General features: G+C 37.4%; 1 protein-coding gene across 9 annotated transcripts in view; it reads right to left on the bottom strand.

Moving 5' to 3' along the window:
• Nucleotides 1–210: 210 nt before the first annotated feature.
• The window catches only part of CCDC18 (coiled-coil domain containing 18), a 108,622-nt gene continuing 89,843 nt past the window's right edge, over nucleotides 211–18,989 (bottom strand). For 8 of the 9 annotated variants that reach the window (XM_034653914.1, XM_034653916.1, XM_034653913.1 and 5 more), the window contains 2 exons: nucleotides 8,759–9,226; nucleotides 3,007–6,373 (listed from right to left, as the gene is read on the bottom strand). In XM_034653914.1, the coding sequence (XP_034509805.1) occupies nucleotides 6,341–6,373; nucleotides 8,759–9,226 (501 nt within the window). In that variant the 3' untranslated portion in view covers nucleotides 3,007–6,340. Of the gene's footprint in view, nucleotides 345–3,006; nucleotides 6,374–8,758; nucleotides 9,227–18,989 lie in introns of those variants that run through there. The other variant, XM_034653917.1, reaches the window with a different exon arrangement.

The raw sequence follows: 18,989 nt of genomic DNA, 5'->3' as shown, positions 1-18,989 counted from the left end.
CTTCTAAATTCATATTACTCATTTTAAAAGTAAAGTATTACTAGAACAATAAGCAAATAATGTTATTCTAATTGAAAATATAAATTAGTCAATGTACTTACTATGCATTTTAACAGTGATTTTTATATAAAAAACAAAGTGCCAAGTTTAAACCAAAAATGAGTAATGAATTAAAAAAGCAGTAAGGTTTAGAAGAACTTTCTTTAAATATACAGAAATAAAAATTTATTCAAAAGCAATAAAATAACAGCTTCTATGAAGTATGAGCTACATGTAATAAACACAGTACCAAAAATCTCATTTTTCATCACATCAACATCTTCATTTAATTACAAATTTTCTCCCTGGAATAATGCAAAAAAAAAAAAGATTAGCTTTTGAAATACTCTTATAATGGATATTAATGCTAAATTAATATAATAATCAGCATAACTTAAAGCAAGAGTGGGAAATCTTTACTCAATTAAGAAATATGAATCAGAAAAAGTCAATAATGGGCAACATGGAATATAAAAAGCAAGTAATTCTGGTTGGCGGGCATTGGGAGGGAGTGCAAAGTTAAACTAAATTGATATAAAAAACAAAAACAGAAGACATAATATAAATAAGATATTTAGACACTGGTGTCACACTATGGTTTGAGGGCACAGAAAGGAAGACAGATGAAGGGCTACCTGAAAACAGTCTGTGAAAAAGAAGAGAAATAAAAGCAGGAAAGGGAAATGACAAGAGAGAAATGTTTGCACAAAGAAATAGCACAACACAGAGAAGTAGAAAAATATAGGAAAAAGACCCAGGAGATTTTTTTTTTTTTTAAGACGGAGAGAAAGAGAGCGGCGGAGGGGTAGAGGGAGAGGGAGCGAGAGAATCTCAAGTAGGCTCCACGCCCAGCACAGAGCCTGACACAGGGCCTGACCTCAAAAACCTGAGATCATGACCTGAGCTGAAATCAAGAGTTGGACATTCAGCTCACAGCGCCACCCAGGCGCCCCAGGCCCAGGAGATTCTAAAAATACAGGTCAAATATTCTTGTCATATCCTGGTCTTGACTTAGGCGAGGAATTTGAAAATGTCACCATGTCCTTAGGTATTACCTGTAGTCTTGCTTCACCTTGTTTCTTTCCATCTCTGATTTCCCTATAGCTGACTTTCTTACTTTTCATCTTACTGCATGGCATATGGACCACATTTGTAAACCACTTTTCCTTTTTGGAAATAAGATGGATATAAACAATACTTCTTATAACTTCCTAATAAACTGTGAATTAGCTAATTAATCAGTATTTGCAGCACAGTATTCTGTTCAAATCTAAAACAGTTTTTAACTTGATGTCTCTGAATTCCTTTGATAATGTGTTCAAAATTTTGTGCATGTGTAATTTCTTATGACTTCTGAAGCTTTTGTCAGCGGCTCTATTGAGAATGGAACTGGCAACATAGTTAACTGTTAGGAAAATCATTATTTGGGCTACAACACAAGTAAGAGCTAACACTTATTAAGCACTTCTCACACAGTAATTTCTAGGATTTTTTCTGCTGTATCAGTGGACTTTAAAACTGCATACTTTGGGGGCCCCTGGGTGGCTCAGTCGGTTAAGCGTCTGCCTTTGGCTCAGGTCATGATCTCAGGGTCCTCGGGTCAAGCCCCGCGTCAGGCTCTCTGCTCAGCAGGGAGTCTGCTTTTCCCTCTGCTCTCTCCCTCAACCCCTGTTTTCTCTCTCTCTCTCTCTCAGATAAATAAATAATAATCGACAGAACGGGAGAAGATATTTGCAAATGTCTTATCAGATAAAGGGCTAGTATCCAAAATCTATAAAGAACTTATCAAACTCAACACCCAAAGAGCAAATAATCCAATCCAGAAATGGGAGGAAGACATGAACAGACATTTCTCCAAAGAAGACATACAATTGGCTAACAGACACATGAAAAAATGCTCAACATCACTCGGCATCAGGGAAATACAAATCAAAACCACAATGAGATACCACCTCACACCAGTCAGAATGGCTAAAATTTACAAGTCAGGAAATGACAGATGTTGGTGAGGATGTGGAGAAAGGGGAAGCCTCTCACGCTGTTGGTGGGAATGCAAGCTGGTACAGCCACTCTGGAAAACAGTATGGAGGTGCCTCAAAAAGTTGAAAATAGAACTACCCTATGACCCAGCAATTGTAGTACTGGGTATCTACCCCAAAGGATAAGAACATAGTGATTAAAAGGGCACCTGCACCCCAATGTTTATAGCAACAATGTCCACAATTACCAAACTATGGAAAGAGCCCAGATGTCCAACCACACATCTATGGATAAAGAAGATGTAGTATATATATACACAATGGAATATTACCCAGCCATCAAAAAAATGAAAGCTTGCCATTTACAATGATGTGGATAGAACTAGAGGGTATTAGGCTAAGTGAAGTCAGTCAGAGAAAGACAATTACCATATGATCTTACTCACATGTGGAATTTAAGAAACAAAACAGAGAATCATAGAGGAAGGGAGGGAAAAATAAAAAGACAAAATCAGAGACGGAGACAAACTATAAGAAATGTAATCAGAGGAAACAAACTGAGGGGAGCGAAGTGGGATGTTGGGATAAGTGGGTGATGGACATTAAGGAGGGCATGTGATGTGATGAGCACTGGGTGTTATATGAGACTGATGAATCACTGAACTCTACCTCTGAAACAAATAATCCAGTATATGTTAATTACATTTTAAAATTAAATAATTAAATGTGAATTTTAAAAAGTGGTTAAGAACGAAGATTCATCTACATAATGGGGATAATAACAGTGCCCCACTACAATAGAAGAACCATTTGGTACTATTAGGGTAGTAATAGTACCAATCAATAAAGATTAAATGAGTCAATTTATGTAAAGCATTTATTTTTTTAAAAGATTTTATTCATTTATTTGAGAGGCAGAGAGAGAGTACGAGTGAGGAGAGGGGCAGAGGGAGACGGAGAAGCAGACTCCCTGCTGAACGGGGAGCACAATGCAGGGCTGGATCCCATGACCCTGAGAGATCAGGACCTGAGCCGAAGTCAGACACCCAACCAAGCCAACCAGGAGCTTCTATGTAAAGCATTTAAAATAGTGCCTGGCATATAGTAAATGCAGTGTATTACCATGATTACAATCTGTCACTTTTCTAATCAAGTTTATCCTATATAAAATAAGTTCTATTTACCAGAAATAGACTGTTGCACATCTAGGAGGACTCTAGGGCCACTGGAATAGAGCAGAAGTTCTCAAAGAAAGCAGTACTCCCCTCCTGGGGAACATTCTGAAAACTTGTTGTAGTTCTTTTTGGTTGTCATTATGATGGGGAGATCCTGCTGCTGGCATGAACCGAGAAGGACAAAAGATGCCAGATATATTTGCAGGGCTATTTCTCCCAACAAAACTATCTGCCTGGCAATCCTACTAGACTTCCCTCGTCCTTTTATATTTTCTCATTTTCCAAGATAACTATTTCATATGCCTTTCCTGTTCTTAATTCTCTAGCGCCTTACCTGCCATAGCTCATAATCTTACCAAGAAAACCTTCACTATTAAGGCAATCAATAAAGAAATTGCTCCCTTCTCACCAAATCTTCTACTCCATGTGTTTCTGTAACCATATATTGTACTTTCTTTCCCACTACAGTAGATGAACTGTCTCCTTTTATCCCAGGCCAATTCTATTTCTCTGCTGGATTCTGTCTCTTTCAGTCTACCTTAAGAACTTTATTCCTTCTACTCTCTGTCTTGAATTATGTTTCCCTACCAGATCATTCCCACCAATAAAATGCTGTTTTATCTCTTATTCTAAAAAAACAAAACAAAACTCTCCCTTGACATTTCATCTCTCTCATTTCTTTACATCAAAAGAGTTGCCTGTTCTTGGTGTTTCCTTTTCTTCTCCTCCTCTTCTCTTCTGATCATACTCCAACCAGTCTTTATCCTATTACCCTGAAGCCACTCTCATAAATGTCATCAACAGCTTGCATAATACCAAATATATCAATTATTAATCCTCACTTTATTTAGCAACATTTAATCTTTTCTGAAACATGTGATATATTATGTTTTTCTTATTTTTTCTATCTCACGGTTTAAATCTCAGTTAGCTTTATTAGATCCTTAACTTCTTGAATGCTAAAAATAATTTAGCCTTACTAAATTAAGGGGCTTCATTTGGGGGCTGCTTTTTTCTACCTCCACTAATTCCCTGGCTTTAATCCAGCATTATGGTTTTAGCAACCATCTATATGCTGATACCTAAATTTATAACTTTAGCCTCATTAACCCAGTCATTTGTCATCTTCACTTGAACATCTAATAGAAATCTCAAATTTATTATATCTAAAGTCAATCTTTTAAACTCTCCATGCTTCCAAATCTGCTCATCTCCTAGTATTCCCCAACTGAGTAAAAGCTCAGTTACTCTTGCCAAAATCTTTAGAGTCTTCCTTGACTACTAATTTGCTCAAGACCTACATTAAATCCTGTTGGCTCTATCTTCAAAATATATCCAGAAATGGAACTATTCTCAACATTTCCACATCTATCCTCCTGCCTACCCCAAATCATCGCTTGCCTGGATTACTACAAGTAGCCTCCTGGATAGTCTCTGCTCTTGTTCCTTTATCATCCATTCTTCCTAAAACAGCCAGAGTGATCCTTTAAAAACATAAATCAGATAAATGTCACTTCCCTAAGCAGAACCTTCACACTTCCATTAAAATCCAAAGTTCTAATAGGAGCTACAACACCGCTAGAGCACCCCCACCACCATCTTACTACCCAACACCTAGCATCATCTCTTCTCTCCTACTACTTTCCCTCTTGTTTATTCCAAACCAGCAGTACCCCTCCTAGCTGTTTTTTCTACATTCCGGGTAGGCTACCACCCCAGGACTTTAGTACCTGTTGTTCCCTTTCCTCCAATGCTCTTCCTTCAGATAGCTTACTTCCTTACTTCCTACAAGACTCTGATCAAATGTCACCTTCTTGAGACACCTTCCCGGACCACCCTATCTAAAACAGTACCCCCATCACACTGCATGCTCTTACACATTTCCACCTAGCATTAGAACATATGTCTATTTATTTGTTTACTGATGGTCTCCCAACTAAAATGTAAGCTCTGTTTAGACAGGGTCTTGGCCATTTTTGTTTATTTCTATAATTCCAGTGCCTGGTGTATTAGTAGACGCTCAACAAATAATGAAATGGCTGAATAAATCATAAAAAATCAACAGAGCTATCATTTTAAAGGCTAGATGAAAACTAATTTTATCAGGCATTATAAATGATTTTATCGGGCATTATATACGATTGCCTAGTTTACTATTCCATCTGACTTGCTATATACTTGAAATTTCATTTGAAAATTTTATTTAACAATAAGAATTTGAAAATTTTATTTAACAATAAGAATATTACTTAAACAGTTTTTTGCTGATAAGTAGTAAATTAAGTTCTTTTCAACATGGAGAAATGAAAAGAAGGTCTAATAGTCTTTGTCTTGGAAAAATGCTTTTTAAATATTTAAATATTTTGGGCCACCAATGCTATTTTGATGTGTTTGAAAATGAAACAAAGCTGGATTTCTCTGGAAGGGATTCTTTATTTCTATATGCAAATTATAGATTAAATGCTTATAAAAAATGTTGAGGAGTACGTGGGTGTTTCAGGTGGTTAAGTGTCTGCCTTTGACTCAGGTCATGCATGATCTTGGAGTCCTGGGATCAAATTCCACATCAGGCTCCCAGCTCATCAGGGAGTCACCTTGTCCCTCTGCCCCTCCCCACCAGCTCCTGTGCACAGGTTCTCTCTTTCCGTCTGTCTCTTCTCTCAAATAAATAAAATCTTTAAAAAAAAAAACAGCTGCGTGTCTGTAAGGTATGTGTAATAGGGACAGACTGCCTATTTAGTATGATACACTCAAGGAATAAAGGAAGTAGATAAATTATGTAAGTGAGATACTCTGCCACTGTGGAAGTCTATGACCAAAACAAAGGTCACCTTAATTTTTTACTAGAATGGTTTCCAGGAAGTCTAGAAACACAACTAATTTTGGAGCTCCAAAAATATTTTCCAATACAGCTGACTCTTGAACAACATGGGTTGGACTTTGAATAACACAGGTTTGAACTGCACAGGTCCACTTATATGCTAATTTTTTCAATAAGTATATTGGAAAATTTTTTTGGAGATTTGCAGCAATTTGATAAAAACTCATGGAAGACCCTCACAGCCTAGAAATACCGAAAAATTAAGAAAAAAGTATGTCATGTGCAAAAATACAAACCTATTATAAAAAGTTAAGATTTATCAAAATTTATACATACACTGTATTTGGTGCCATCTGCAGCTGAAATGTAAACAAATGTAAAGATGCAGGATTAAATAACTGAATAAAATTAAATGTAGTACGACTGTAATAATCTTGTAGTCACCACCTGTTATTGTGCTGAGCTCAAGTGTTGTAGCGCTTAAAACATTGTGTGATGTTAATCATTTTCATGTGAGCAGTTCTGTCTCTTCAGTAAATAAGGTATCGCAATAAAAAAGTGACCTCTTGCAGTTCTCACATATTTTTCTGGTGTTTAGTGCAATACCATAAACTTTTGAAAAACCTCAAGGGACCCATACAAAGTGCTGCTAGTGATGTTGGAAGTGCTCCCAAGAAGCAGAGAAGAGTCATGACATTATAAGAAAAAACTAAATTGTTTGGCATGTAGTGTAGATTGCAGTGTGCAGCTATGGTTGCCCACCATTTCAAGATAAAGGAATCCAGTGTAAGGACCATTGTAAAAAAAAAAAAAAAAAAAAAATTGTGAAGCCATCACTGCAGTTAGGCTAGCAGGCATGAAAAACCTTGCACTTTTTATCTTGTGTTGAAAATGCAACTTTTACATGTGTAAGAATGATGTAAGAAAGGCATGCCTATAGATTAATAATAAATTCAAGAAAAAGCAGAGTCATTTTATGACAATTTAGAGGAAAGGAAAGGTGAAGGGTCTAAAGCTGGAGAATTTAATGCCAAAAAGGATGGCTGGATAATTTTAGAAGTAGGGTTTGGCCTAAAAAATGTCAAGGTAACCAAGAAGCAGCAGACAGTTCCCAGACACCAGTAAGAAAATCACTGAGGAGAAAGGCTATCTGCCTGAACAGGTTTTTAATACAGAAAAAATGTCCTGTTCTGAACAAAAGTGCCCCAAAGGACATTTATTTTTATGACATGGACACTTCTATGATATGGGCACTGAACCTAAAGCAAATGGTGGAAGAAGGATTAGTACCATATAAAAACATTTTTAAAGAAATGCAAAAGCCGGGAAAAAAAATCACGCAGAAATTGTGATGTATTTTCATGAAGCTACACTAAATGTACCGGCCTCTCCTGTCTCTCCCTCCACCTCCTCCACGCTTTGTCTCTGCCAGCCTGCAGACAGCAAGACCAACCCCTCCTCTTTCTCAGCCTGCTCAGTGAGAAGACAAGGAGGAAGATCTTTATGATAATCCACTTCCACTTAACGAATAACCACGCCTTGCAGTTCAGAAACTTATCTTTTGTGTGTTTTCATGTGAAAAATCTAGTAATGTATGACAAGAACTGTATAGGACATTTGTGTCATCATCACCTAAGTACTGATCATAATAGAACATCCTGTGCAAGATTTGTAAGGCAGTGGGCAGACTATCCTTACATAAGTGTAAGGTGAGTACTATTTAATATAAACTTCATAATGTGTTAGTTTTCTTACTGTTTCATAACTTTGCTTTCAAAGAATAACATTACCATATAGTGTGTGCCCTTCTCTCTAGTAAATGAAGAAGGTGCATAGCAGCCCATCATCATAGGTAAGTGGTTTTTAAACAAATATATAACACTGTCTGCAATACTGTATTATGAATAGCACTAGAATTGTTTGCCATAAAAATGTTATAATGATTCATTCATTAGTGTATAGGCTAAGCTACGATAAAGCATTCATATTGTTACCGCTTCCTTTTCAGTGCATGAATTATTATATCTGTAAATAAATATGAACTTCTTTTTCACATTATCTTTTCATTTTTGATATCTAGTGTTAGTTATGTATATAACATCTACAGTGTTTTGTATAAGACAATATTGATGTAGGTATTGACAGACAATTCATCTTGTAAACAGATGATACAAACTTACAGTATCAATGAATAAAATGTACTGTAAATGTATTTTCTCATGATTTTCTTAATATTTTCTTTTCTCTAGCTTACTTTATTATAAGAACACAGTATATAATATATATAACATACAAAATACGTGTTAAGTTGACTGCTTAGCTTATCAGTAAGGCTTCCAGTCAACAGGCTATTACTAGTTAAGTTTTAGGAAAGTCAAAGGTTATATATGGATTTTCAGCTGCACTGGATTGGGGGAGGGAGGCAGGAGTTGGTGCCCCTAACCCCTGCATTACTCAAGGGTCAACTTTATTCTACAGTTCAAAATACTTTCCTAATATGAAGCAGATTTAGTTCTTTAATCAAATGTAAAGATTATATTTAATCAAATGTATAGGCTATTTAATCAAAGTTAATTTACAAAGGTATATTTTCAACCCTCCTTACAATGGATTTTTTTGAACTTTCAATATTTGCATATCACTTAATGGCATGCTTCATTTAAATATATGGATTTTCCTACAAATAATAAAATGATATTCACTGGGGACAAATTATTATAACTTTGAGTGTATGACATACATACCTGAGGTAAACCAGCACCCGTTTGCATAGAAGACTTTTTTAATAGTCTCACTTCTTTGTTTATGTATCTTAGCATCCCACTGAGAGTACTGAAGTCATTACTCTCAGAACTATCATCTTCTAGGTCATACGTGAGAGGTTTAAATGAGTCTGACTGGGTGTAAGTCAGATCCTTCTGGCTTTCTTCTAATGTTGAAGGCTGTTCTAACTGCATTTTTTTTAAGTCCTGTAGTAATTCTTCAGAAAAATCTTCATCACTACGTGTCTTGAAACTAAGGTCACTGGCACTAATAGAGCGACGTAGCTTTCTACACTTGAAAAAAGCTGTGTGAGAATGTTTGGCAAATTTTGGATCTTGAATGTCAGGCGTAATTTCTGTTGCAGATGTAAGCAGGGCTGGTAGAAACTTGATGTCTTCTGCCCTTTCACGTCCAGAAATTTTGGCTTGTAATCTGGTTAATTCTGATTCCTGTAGAAAAACAGGCATATAGCAGGTGTTCAGTACATTTCTGTTAAATGAATAAGTTACTTACATGTCTTCTAAGAGTCCATGAATTTCTAAGTCAGCCTTCTGCCCAGAACACAAATTGCTTTTATAACCACCCAAGAGACTTTTCCAAGCTCTGTTTAAACCCTTCATTTTTGGACAATTACATATGTTCACTTGAAATATGTTAAAACTATGCTAAGGAATTCCATGAACACTAGACTTTCCTTATACCAATGTTTTTCTTTTTTAAGTGCTAATGATAGCACTTTCTAGCAATTTCTATTTAAGACTGAAATCTTACATCTAAAAATTTCTTTTCAAAAGTATAATGGTACACTATATTTTGCTAATCTAACATATATATACACATACAAAAAACTACTCCCTTCAGAATTTCTAATAGGAAATAAATTTATATTAACTATTATGCTTCACATGTCCTCATTACAAGAAAGCTTCATTACACCAGAAATTTTTCAAAGAAAAACCTTTCAAAAAGTGAGTTAGTAAGGACTGACTTATTAAATATTAAACTTTTCATTTCCACTATTTTTCCATGTCCTTCATTTGGCAACTCTGACCCAATTTTAGGATCCTAAGAATGAGACTGCATATACTGAAAAACCATGAAGCCTAAAAAATGAAGATGTAAGTTAAATAATGTGTAGTAGTCTTCTGTTCAAATACATTTTCCATTTCTTATAGGTATCCATAAAATAGACATTTCTAAATCAGTCACTTTTAATCTGATAGTATCTATTCTTTCTAAAAATACCGTGCTGGGGCGCCTGGGTGGCACAGCGGTTAAGTGTTTGCCTTCAGCTCAGGGCGTGATCCCGGCGTTATGGGATCGAGCCCCACATCAGGCTCCTCCGCTATGAGCCTGCTTCTTCCTCTCCCACTCCCCCTGCTTGTGTTCCCTCTCTCACTGGCTGTCTCTATCTCTGTCAAATAAATAAATAAAATCTTAAAANTTCTAGATATTTACAAGCGGCTAGAGTGCCAACTTTTGTAAATCTTGTATTTGCATTCTGATAACCACAATAAAGTAGCTATTGAGTTAATAACACAGGGTTATGTGGACTTGAAATATTTTTTAACTCTAGCCACAGAATTATCTAGCCATAATTGAGAATTGTGGTACCTTAAATAAATGTCCACGTAACTTTCAGTTTAACACTTAGCTTTTATAATGAAATATAGTATATACTGAATATGTTAAACATAATTCAACTTTTTCTTAAGACTTGAAGAATTTCACTGTCGTGGTCACATAAGTGTGCCATAATATAGTAATGCCTTTAGGGCTCTCAGAAAGTGGTCTAAGCTTTGCCCTTGCTCTAGTTAACCTCAAATAATAGGGTATTTGTAAGGGTACTAAAGGAAGTTATCTGGAAAGATCAGTTGCCTCAAACACTGTTCTTTCTTCTCCCTCACTTCTGTTTCTGTTCTCCATCATTTACTGCTGCTGTCAATGGAATTGCTGTCCATTATTTATAGCTACTTCTGTTATAGTTATGCCAGCTTCTGCTCTTCTGTTTGTTAGCTTTCTTTTTTTCCTTCTATCCTCCTCCTCTTCAGTCTTGACTTTAGAGCCAGTTAATACTGACTTTGAGAATTACTGTCAAAAACTTCTGAATAATTAAGTGCAATCGAATTCTATTTATCTCATTAGTAATAATTAACAAGTGAGCACAGATAACTATTAACAAGGGATACACAATGCAGAATCTTTAAATTTTTAGAGTCAATTTTTCACAATGAAGTTGTATAATTTTATATAAATGTTGTAACTCTCCAGAACAGTGGGTATATTTATGTCTCTAAAAAAGCACACAGTGTTCAATCTAAACATAATTTTAGATTATGTCAGGGGCGCCTGGCTGGCTCAGACAGCGGAGCATGTGACTCTTGATCTCAGGGTTCTGAGTTTGAGCCCATGCTGGGTGTAGGGATTACTTAAAAATAAAATCTTAAAAAAATTATGTATATTCAGCTTTCGTTAGTACTGTGAATACCAAGTATGTTATAAAAGGAATTTGAGTCCTCAGCTTAGTAACTAGAAATATTTCTAAAATATTATTTGAATTTTTTTTGCTTTTTAATAACTTCCATTTTGTAATAAAATTATTTATTGCTTCATAGCTGTCAGTGAACTTTTTTGTAAGGTCTTAGCTAGCAATGTTAATCTCACACATATTTGGCAGTTTTGAACTAATATTAAAACTTTTTATCTCTATGCATCAGTACTGATATTAATTCCAAATCCTACACTAAACTGCCATAATCAATAGGGGTGTATCAGTAGCAATGGGCTATTTGAAAAATGATGCACAGTAAATTTTAATATAAAGTAACAAATTTTAACGAAGAATGCTCCTACTTGTAGGTACATCAAATGTGGAACCCTCTAAAGTAAACATTATTAAGTCTGTATTTGAATAAGTTCTAGTCCAAGATGGTGACATAGGTGATTCCTCCCCCGATACACCGACTCTACAGCTACACATGGAGCAATTCCCTCTCAAAGAAGCCAGCTGAGCAACATCCACACGTTGGGTTAATGAGAAAATACCTACAAAAGGGCCATTCAGTGGAGGAAACACTCGACTCCCAGCTTCTCCCTGATAAAGGGTTTGGACCCCACATCTAACACCCCAACCCATAATACTACCACTTGAGGGATGGGTGCCAAAACACCTAGCTCTAGAAAGCTAAGAGGACTTGCATTCATGAGACCTACAAGACTCTAGCAAACAAAAAAACAGTTCTTAATGGGTTCGCCACAATGTGGTATGGCTATCTACCCAGGGATCAGCACAGAAGGAGCTGGCAAAAACAGTCCATCTCTCCGTCTTTCCATGAAAGAGTCTTACTTATATACTTTAAAAGCTTCTGCCTGAGGGTCGGTTTTCTAATTTAGCACATGTCTAGGAGCTTGTGATCCTCCAGAGCACCAGGGAAACTAGCAGACACCTCCTCCACCTTTTCCCTCGAGCCTGCTGCAAATTTCCAGTATCTTCTTGGAAGGAGCTTGTACACGTCTGGCACTCAAGCTTTTGAAGCTGTGGCCCAAGGGACAGGCCTCTGGACTACATGACTCTATAGCCAACAGGGTTTGCATTCATGTGTCCAAAAGGACTGTGACAAACAAAGCAGTTCTTAGCAGGCAGAGGAGCACACCCTCATGGCTGTACACATGAAGTCCAGCACTGAGGGAACCGATAATAAAGCCCAGTTCTGTTTCTCCCTATAAGGATCCCAATTACACATTTTCCTAGCTGTTACCTGAGGGTCTAGCTTTCAGTCAGCCTACATCTAGGTGCTGACTGAGATCCTCCTCTTTGGAATACTGACAAGTCTTGGCAAGCCCTTAACTACTGGAAGCCACCTAGAACAAAGAAGGCTGCTTGGACAATCACAAAGGTTTGAAAAACAATAAGGAATTCAGAACAGGATGATCAATAAGCCATATCCCCTACACAAGACCACTCTGTCAAGACTGGGAAAGGTGGCTGAAACCAACACAGAATTGAGAAAAATGAAGAAACAGGGGAATATGTTCCATACAAAAGAATAAGCTGAAACTCTAAAAACAGACCTTAATGAGACAGAGACAGGTGATTTATCTGATGAAGAGTTCAAAATAACAGTCATAAAGATGCTCACCAAAGTTAGAACAATGCATGATCAAATCAGAATTTCAACAAAGAGACAGAAAATATAAGAAAGTACCAAACAGAAATCACAGAGTGAAAATACAATAACTGAACTGGAGAATTCAACAAAGAGGTTCAACAGCAGACTAGATCAAAGACAAGAAGGGATCAGAGGACTCAAAGAGCAGTGGAATTCAATCAGAGGTGCAGAAAGAAAAAAATGAAAAAGGGTGAAGCTTGCTTAAGGTACTAATGGGACACCATCAAGAGGATCAACATACACATTACAGGGGTTCCAGAAGAGAGAAAGGAGCACAAAATTTATTTAAAGAAATAATGGCCCAAAAGTTCTTTAACTTGAGAAAAGAAGTAGATATCCTGATCCAAGAAGCCCAGTGAATTCCAGATATGAAACCAGAGATCCAAACGGAAACACTTTATAATTGTCAAAAATCAAAGACAAAGTCTTAAAAGCAGCAAGAGAAAAACTACTTATTATGTATAAGGAAACCCTTATGAGACAATCAACAGAAAATCTGCAGGCAAGAAAAGAATGGCATGATATAATAAAAGTGCCAAAAGGAGAAAAAAAAAAACCCTGCCAACCAAGAATACTCTTCCTGGCAAAGTTGTCCTTCAGAATTAAAGGATAAAGAGTTTTCCAGACAAGGAAAAGCTGAAGGAATTCATCTCCATTAGACTGGCCTTACACTAAATTTTAAAAGGAATTATTCAAGCTGAAATAAAAAAAATGCTAAATATTAACAGGAAAACATATCAAAGTTTCAAGCTCATTGGTAAAGGTAAATATATAGTTCAATTCAGAACACTCTAATCATGGTGGATAAATCACTCTAACTCTAATACAAACGGTTAAAAGACACAGGGGGGAGTTCCCAGGAAGGCGAAGGAGGAGGATCCTGAGCTCACCTCGTCGCATGGATATAACTAGATAACACATCAGTGTAACTAATCCAGAAAATGACCTGAAGACCAGCAGAACAGACTCTCCACTACTAAATGTAGAGAAGAGGCCACATAGAAGAGGGTAGGAAAGAGGGGGAGGCGGTTGGGAGCCAAAATGACATAGAAGAGGGTAGGAAAGAGGGAGAGGCGGTTGGGAGCCAAAATGACTAGTGGGATTGTCTGCAGGATGGAAGGACGCTGTGGTCATGGAGAAGGGAGAAGAGAGCCCAGCCAGAACTCCAGGCAGGAGACCTGCACTGGGAAAATAAATCCCTTTAACATTTGGCTTTGAAAACCTTATGGACCCCAACTCCATAAGTTCTTACAATCGGTGGGGTTTTACCACCTGAATCTTTAAAAATCAGGAGGCTGGGCTCTGGGAGAGCTGGAAGGGTGGAGTCCCCACCCTTAAAGAGAGCAACAGATAGCACCCTAGAGATATAGCATAGAAGCAGCAGTTTGAAAAACTGCCTGGGGTGAACAGGAGGGAGATCTGTTTACTAAGTGTGTGTGTGTGTGTGTGTGTGTGTGTGTGTGTGTGTGTGTTGGAGGGGCAGGGATCTTTGGGAGACTTCTTTAACAACATAAAAGTTCTACATTTCCCTCCCCTGCCTCCCAGCCTAGATGAAGAGACACCTGTAGGAACCAGTGCAGCATGAACACTCTCCACCTAGCTTCCTACAGTGTGCCCTGTCCCTGCGTTCATGTGCAGACTCGCCCTATTCAACCTAGCCTCGGCAAGAGTTTTCAAAAGTGGCTCCAAGTCCCTTCCAATATCAGACTAGCAAATACCTTGCTAACACCATGCACGGCATCGCTGTGTTCTCCTGCATACCTGCCCTTGACAGGAGTCCATCCAAAGTGGCGGCACAAGTTAGCAGTGTGAAAGCAGCCCTGACAAGGGGTCAACACCACTCCAAAGTGACTCTTGGCCCAGGAAGAGGGGAAGATAACCACACACACCAGTGCAACTGTGGCCCCAGCAGTGGGGTGGGGCAGACATCTGGTCTGACTGCAGGCCTTGCCACCAACAAAAGCTTCTCAGGGAGACAAAACAGACAGCACACTGCAGATCTGGCAAATGCCTGGTCTGACCCAACTCAAGTCCAAGGCAGCCTAGACTGGCCAACTAACAAGCCAGGGAGCAAACCCTGCCCACAACAGGCAAAGAGAGCCATTGCAGATGACTGGACTGAAGGCAAACTCAGCTCAGCCACAATAGTAGAGCACATATAACACATTTAAGAGACACCCCTAAAGCACAAGGTTCTGGTGAATAGGGGATATTGCAGTGCAGGGCACTACAGAATGTCTTCCCCATTAGGCTGACTTTCAGGATCAGAAGACATAGCTGACTTTCCTAACAACAAAGAAATAGAAAAATTTTTAATTTAAATTCAATTAGCTAACATATAGTACATTAGTTTTTGATAGTGTTCAGTGATTCATTAGTTGTGTATAACACCCAGTGCTCATCACATTACTTGCCCTCCTTAATACCCATCACCCAGTTACCCCATCCCCCCACCCATCTCCTTATCTGCAAACCTCAGTTTGTTTCCCAGAGTCAAGAGTCTCTCATGGTTTGTCTCCCTTTCTGATTTCTTCCCATTCAGTAATAGAAAATTTAAACATGCCAATTACCAACAATTAAATTGATTCAGTAATCAACTTCCAAAAAACAAAAGTCCAGGATCAGATTGCTTCACAGGTGAATTCTACCATTTAAAGAAGAGTTAATACCAATTCTTCTCAAACAATTCCAAAAGATACAAGAGGAAGGAAAACTTATAAACTCTATGAAGCCAGCATTACCCTGATACCAAGACCAGACAAAGACACTACAAAATAAGAACTGTAGGCCAATATCCCTGATGAACACAGATGCACTCATATGTGGAATATAAGAAACAGTGCAGAGGATCATAGGGGAAGGGAGGGAAAACTGAATGGGAACTCATCAGAGAGGGAGAAAATCCATGAGAGACTCTTAACTATAGGAAACAAAACTGAGGGTTGCTGGAGGGGAGGTGGATGGGGCCTGGGGTAACTGGGTGATGGGCATTAAGGAGGGCATGTGATGTGATAAGCACTGAGCGTTAAATGCAACTGATGAATTACTGAACTCTATATATGAAACTAATGTACTATATGTTGGCTAAATGAATTGAAATTTTAAAAATCCTCAACAAAATGTTAGCAAACTGAATCCAACAATACATTAAAAAAATCATTCACAATGATCAAGTGGGATTTATTCTGGGGATGCAAGGGTGGTTTGCTATTCATAAATTAATCAATGTGATACATAACATCAACACTAGACAGTATAAGAACCATGTGATCATTTCAATAGACGAAGAAAAAGCATTTGACAAAATACAACTTCTATTCATGATAGAAACTCTCAACAAACTTTTAGAGAGAACATACCTCAACATAATAAAGGCCATATGTCAAAAACCTGTAGCTAACATCATAGTCAGTGGTGAAAAACAGAGCTTTCCCCCTAAGACCAGGAATAAGACAAGGATGTCCACTCTCACTACTTTTATTCAACACAGTATTAGAAGTTCTAGCTATAGTCCTACCCATGTCCTAGCCATAGTAATCAGACAAGGAATAAAACGCATCCAAATTAGAAGTAAAATTATCACTATTTTCAGATGACATGATACTGCATATAGAACCTTAAAGACTCCACCAAAAAATTACTAGAATTGATAAATGAATTCAATAAGGTTGCAGAATACAAAAATCGATATTCAGAAATCCATTGCATTTCCATATACTACTAAAGAAGTACCAGAAAGAGAAATTAAGAAGAAATTAACAGTCTCATTTACAATTTACCAAAAATAATAAAATACCTAGAAATAAACTCAACCAAGGAGGTAAAAGACCTATACTCTGAAAACTATAAACACTGATGAAAGAAACTGAAAATGATGCAAAGAAATGGAAAGATATTCCAAGCTCATGGATTGGAAGAATAAATATTGTAAAAATGTCCATACTGCCCAAAGCAATCTACAGATTTAATGCAATCCCTGTCAAAATACCAACACCATTTTTAAATGAACTATAACAAATAATCCTAAAATTTGTATGGAAACATGAAGGACCCTGAATAGCCAAAGAAATCTTGAAAAAGAAGAACAAAACTGGAAGTATCATAATCCCAGATTTCACGATGTACTACAAAGCTGTAGTAATCCAAAGAGTGTGGTACTGGCAGGAAAACAGACCCAAAGATCCATGGAACAGAACAGAGAGCCCAGAAATATACCCACAATTGTATGGTCAATTAATTTTCGACAAAGGAGGCAAGAATATGCAACAGGAAAAAGACAGCTTCTTCAACAAATGTTGGGAAAATTGGGCAGCTGTATGCAAAAACATGAAATTGGACCACTTTCTTACACCATACACAAATATAAACTCAAAATGGATTAAAGACCTAAATGTGATACCTGAAACCATAAAAATCCTCAAGCAGAAAACAGGCAGTAATTTCTCTGACATCAGCTGTAGCAACATTTTTCTAAATAGGTCTCCTGAGGCAAGGGAAACAAAAGAAAAAATAAACTATTGGGACTTCATCAAAATAAAAAGCTTCTCCACAGGTGCAGGGGTGGCTCAGTGTCAGTTAAGTGTCTGCCTTCAGCTCAGGTCATGATCCCAGGGGGTCCTGGGATGGAGCCCTGTGTCCCTCCTGAGAGGGAGCCTGCTTCTCCCTCTACTTCTGCCCCTCCCCCTGACTCATGCTTTTTTTTTTTTTTTAATTTTTTTTATTATATTATGTTAGTCACCATACAGTACATCCCCGGTTTCTGATGTAAAGTTCGATGATTCATTAGTTGTGTATAACACACAGTGCACCATGCAATACGTGCCCTCCTTACTACACATCACCAGTCTATCCCATTCCCCCACCCTCCTCCCCTCTGAAGCCCTCAGTTTGTTTCTCAGAGCCCCCTGACTCATGCTTGGTCAGTCTCTTTCACTCTCTTTCTCAAATATATAAAATCTTAAAAAAAAAAAAAAACCAAAACAACTCTGCACAGCAAAGTAAACAATAAAACTAAGGGCAACCTATGGAATGGGAGAAGATACTTGTAAATGACATATCTGACAAAGGGTTAGTATCCAAAATACATAAAGAACTTATACAACTCAACTCCAAAAAACAAAACAATCCAATTTAAAAATGGGCGGAAGGCATGAACAGACCTTTCTCCAAAGAAGACATATGGATGGCCAACAGACAAAATGAAAGATGCTCAATGTAAATAACCATCAGGGAAATGCAAATCAAAACCACAATGAGATATCACCTTACACCTGTGTAAATGGATAAACATCAACAACACAAGAAACAAAGAGTGTTGGCAAAGATGTGGAGAAAAAGGAACCCTCTTGCACTGTTGGCAGGAATGCAAACTGGTGCAGCCACTGTGGAAACAGTATGGAGGTTCCTCTAAAAGGTAAAAATAGAACTACCATATGACCCAGCAATTGCACTACTATTTACCCCCAAATACAAAAATGCTAATTAAAAGGGATACATGCACCCATATGTATTTACAACAGTCAAGATATGGAAGCAGCCTGTGTCCACTGAAGGATGAATGAAAAAAGAAGATGTGGTATATACATATGATGGAATATTATTCTCATCCATAAAAAAGAATGAAATCTTGCCATTTGCAATTACATGGATGGAGCTAGAGAGTATAATGCTAAGTGAATTAAGTCAGACAAAGACAAATACCCATATGATTTCACTCATATGTGGAATTTAAGAAAGAAACAAACAAAACAAGCAAAGGAAAAAAAGAGAGAGAGAGAAACCAATAAACAGACTCTCAACTACAGAGAACAAACTGATGGTTACCAGAGGGGAGGTGGGTGGGAGGATGGGTAAAATAGGTGATGGGGATTAAGGAGTGTACTTGTCATGATGAGCACAGGGCGATGCACAGAACTGCTGAATCACTATATTGTACACAGAAAACTAATAGAACTCTATATTGTACACTGAAACTAATAGAACATTGTATGTTAACTATATTGGAATTTAAAATAAAATTTTAAAAAATTTAATAAAATAGATT

The sequence above is a fragment of the Ailuropoda melanoleuca genome, chromosome 2 (assembly GCF_002007445.2).
Source record: "Ailuropoda melanoleuca isolate Jingjing chromosome 2, ASM200744v2, whole genome shotgun sequence".
NCBI lineage: Eukaryota > Metazoa > Chordata > Mammalia > Carnivora > Ursidae > Ailuropoda > Ailuropoda melanoleuca.
Note: the sequence above shows the minus strand (reverse complement) of the source record. Positions and strands in the feature narration are given on the sequence as shown.